General features: G+C 35.5%; 1 protein-coding gene and 1 long non-coding RNA gene across 2 annotated transcripts; both read left to right on the top strand.

Moving 5' to 3' along the window:
- The first annotated feature begins 417 nt into the window (after nt 1–417).
- Nucleotides 418–1,628, top strand: LOC140954644 (uncharacterized). Its single transcript, XM_073404978.1, has 2 exons — nt 418–1,524; nt 1,593–1,628. Exons 1-2 carry the CDS (start codon nt 418–420, stop codon nt 1,626–1,628), a joined length of 1,143 nt encoding a protein of 380 aa, XP_073261079.1.
- A 270-nt stretch (nt 1,629–1,898) lies between these two features.
- Nucleotides 1,899–3,590, top strand: LOC118028331 (uncharacterized). Its single transcript, XR_012168012.1, has 3 exons — nt 1,899–2,457; nt 3,065–3,133; nt 3,509–3,590. It is a non-coding gene; the product is annotated as an uncharacterized lncRNA (long non-coding RNA).
- Nucleotides 3,591–4,198: the final 608 nt, after the last annotated feature.

Genomic DNA, 4,198 nt, shown 5'->3' with positions numbered 1-4,198 from the left:
AGTGACTAGTTTAAAGTCTCTTCATTCTTGCAGCATCTCTTTATTACTATTTTGCATCTCTTATTTGCTTTGAACCCATGACAAGTACCAGATTCTTACTTGTACATGTAACTTGGGTTGCAAAAGCTGGTAATGCAAGCTTTGAGTTCAAGGAGATATATCCCAGAATTCACTTCCAAATATTAATTCGTAACGCATCCCATACCTTTTTATTTGCATGCTGCAACAACAATATGCAGCAAATCCTATTTTATGATACCTTACCCAAATCTACTGCAGAATTCTTTTCTCATAAGAGCCCTTTCGCTATTCTTTTTAAGAGATTTTTTCAAAGATATCCACATTTACTTTTCCATCTTACAAAATAGTTTTTTCAAGGGTTCATCGAGAGAAGTAGTTTCCACAGTTGAGGAAAAGATGACAATGCTTAAAAAATTGCCTGAAAAAGTCTTAAATTTATGGAACAATTGGGAGATTCGAGGAATGGTTTTGCTTAGTCTCTTACTACAAACCATCCTCATCGTATTTGGTCCTCGGCGAAAGACCAGTGGCAGAATCTTGATCAGGATTCTCGTTTGGTCTGCATATCTATCAGCAGACATGGTGGCAACTGTTGCACTAGGTACTCTAGCCAGGAGCCAAGGAGATTCATCAGGTGACCGTTCAGAGAAAGCAAACAATTCCATCCAGGCATTTTGGGCACCTTTTCTACTCCTGCACCTTGGTGGCCCAGACACAATCACTGCATACTCGAATGAAGATAACGAGTTGTGGAAACGACACTTACTTGGTCTTGTAGTCCAAGTCGGAGTGGCCTTTTATGTCTTCTCCAAGTCTTGGGGTAGCGGCATCCTCACATTCATAGCGATCCCAATGTTCGTTGTTGGCGTTGTAAAGTACGCAGAGAGGACTTGGGTGCTGTGGTCTTCCTGCTCCAAGAGTTTGAAAAACTCTTCCCTCTCAGATTTTTGGGGTTCTTGTCGTCGTTTGAGAATATCAAAAACTCCTCAACAAGACCTCCAGCGAAATTATCTTCTTAAAGCTTATGTTTTTTCAAATATATCCATGTTTGTGATGCAGGATCTTATCCCTGACATTCCTTCACTAATAAGAAGCCGGGAGCTTATTTCCAAGAATGAAGCAGACGGTGCCTTCAAGGTGGTAGAGGCTGAGCTTGGATTGATATATGATATGCTTTATACTAAAGCACCTCTGATTTACTCCCGTGCCGGAATCATTCTTCGCTGTATCAGCTCTCTGCTCTCTGTTACTGCGTTTATTACATTCCAGGTCAAGATTGACAAGCATGACTACTCAACGACCGACATTGCAATTACATATTTATTGTTTGCGGCCGCTGTTTTTCTTGAGTTTTATGCTTTTTTATGCCTTGTTTTGTCTGATTGGACAATGATTTGGTTGATTTATAAAGGAGGGAACGCCCAGACTGGTGCAATTTATTCTCTGATAAGGAAGTTAACTAGAAGTGAGAGGTGGTCGAGATCCATATCACAGTACAACCTGGTAAGCTCTTCCTTTGAAAGCAAGCCACATAGATGTTTGGGATTTCTGGGAATCGATGAAATGATGAGGCAGATGAATGTGAATCAGAAAGATTTGAATGGTGAACTACAAGATCTTATTTTCGGACATCTTCGAAAGAAAGCTGAGAAGATAAAGAAAGATTTGAATTTCTTTGATAAGAATCACAGAAGAAAAATAATAGGTCAGAGGGGAGATGGTGTGCTAGAAAGAGAGGGATTGTTACAGTCCTACAAGTGGTGCACAACTGAAGTAGAATTCAGTCGGAGCATTCTTGTATGGCATCTCGCAACAGAGATTTGTTTTATTGTTGATGGAAGCAATGTCTCCAAAGAATATGAAAGAAGCAGATGCCTATCTGAATACATGATATATCTTTTGGTGATAAGACCAAATATGCTCTCTAAAGGATTCGGTGATGAGGTATATCTACATACCTTGCGAGAATTGAGAGAAATACGGGGTCCAAAATATGAATTTGTCTCGCGAGAACGTACTATAGAATCTATACATGCCTTGCGAGAATTGTGGGCTCCAGGATATATACGTACCTTGCGAGAATTGTGGAATCAAGGAAATCAACGTTCCTTGCAAGAATTGCGCAACAATGAATCATGTGTTTATAATGATAGACTTTTTCAAAGTGGCTGGAAAAGTGAAAAGTCAGTGTTAAGGGGTATGGATGTGCTCGCCAGGCAATTGCTTTTATTGGAACCTGATGATAAGCGATGGAGGATGATAGAGGAAGTGTGGGTAGAAATGGTTGCGTATGCAGCAGCTTATTGTCCATGGAAAGAACATACTCAACAATTGAGAAGAGGTGGAGAGTTACTCACTCATGTCTCCCTTCTCATGCTACATCTTGGCTTGAGCGACCAATACGAATATATTGTATCTGGTACAGTGACATGGTTGGTAAGTATACCAAAAATCCTTCTCAAGTACGTAGATAGATACCGCATTTTTTTTAAGCGTCAGAATAAAATAACAAATCAAATTATTTCAATTTATATATGTTTGTTTAATTCATTATTTTGGAAATTCATAAGTAATTGTAATTATATGTTTCCGGCAACATTTGTTTAGGCGCCAGAATAAAATAACAAATCAGATTATTAATAAAGTGATTTTAATTGGATGTTATTTAATTTAAAACGGTTGGACGATGGTTAATATTAGATATTTGCTTTTGATGTCTAGAAAGAATTTGGAATAAATTATTAATATTAGATATTTGTTTTTATTAACTGATGACTACTCGAATTTCTAACAATAAATTAATTGATGTTTCACCGCAATCTTCAATGAAAACAAAAAGGAGGATGAAACTGGCCTAGTGGCGAAAGCTTGGGACCAAGAGGTTTGCTCCCTCTGTGGTCTCAGGTTCAAACCCCAGGTTGCTCATATGATGGCCACTGGAGGCTTACATGGTCGTTAACTTCAGGGCCCGTGGGATTAGTCGAGGTGCGCGCAAGCTGGCCCGGACACCCACGTTAATCAAAAAAAAAAAAAAAAAAAAAAGGAGGATGAAATAAAAGATGATCCACAAAACTTTTTTCGAGGAGTCATGTCATGGTGGAGTCCCAATGAGGTATGTTCTACTTCCAATTTACGCTATAGTTTTTTGAAATAGTTTCTATTTTTTTTTTAAAATAACTATCAAAACTTTCAATTTTCCTTACATTTCTCTTTTACTCCCTCTCATATACCCACTCTCATATACCCATAGATGTTATTATTTGCATAAAAACACTTAAAAACATTTCAAAAAAAATATATTCAAAAACCAATTTTAAACAGTAAGCTTTTTAATGATTAGGGTAACATTGGTAATTTTAAAAACTAGAGGGATAATATTGAAAAAGTTTAAATTATATTAGATATTTGCTTTTATTAACCGATAAACTCCAATTTCTAACAATAAATTGATTGATGTTTCACCGCAATCTTCAACGAAAACAAAAAGGAGGAGAAAGAAGAATATCCCAAGGCTAAAGACAAATATTTGAAAGGTATTGAAGACATGTCAAGATCGAGTCCCGATGAGGTATGTTCCACTTCCATCTCAATACTTCAAAACCTTTCAAATTACCATATAGTTTTTTTTAAATAGTTTCCATTTTTTTTCTTTTTTAAATAACTATCAAAACTTTCAATTTTCCTTACATTTCTCTTTTACTCCCTCTCACATATTCCCATATATGTTATTATTTGCGTAAAAACACTTAAAAACATTTCAAAAAAAGCAATATTCAAAAACCAATTTTAAACAGTAAGCTTTTTAACGATTAGGGTAACATTGGTAATTTTAAAAACTAGAGGGATAATATTGAAAAAGTTTAAGCTATACAAGTTATGCATGGTACATTTGCATTAAAAAAAGTCTATATTGCCCATAAAAAATCAAAATACTTTACACTTATCTCACAACATTATTCTTAAATAATATATATAATAATTAAATATAAATGTAAATTCGAAAATGAAGATCCAATAAATAGGTCAGATATATAATACTCTACCTATCTTTATATTCAAATTGTTTGATTGTATTACCTACCATGAAAAACAAAGTACACCCATACATATCTCCTTTCAAATAATGGAAGGTAGAACTTTTACAAGTCAGTACAATTATCCAAGTGCTGATTTTTTA

The sequence above is a fragment of the Populus alba genome, chromosome 15 (genome assembly GCF_005239225.2).
Source record: "Populus alba chromosome 15, ASM523922v2, whole genome shotgun sequence".
Taxonomy (NCBI): Eukaryota; Viridiplantae; Streptophyta; class Magnoliopsida; order Malpighiales; family Salicaceae; genus Populus; species Populus alba.
This window is presented reverse-complemented; position numbering and strand designations above follow the sequence as displayed.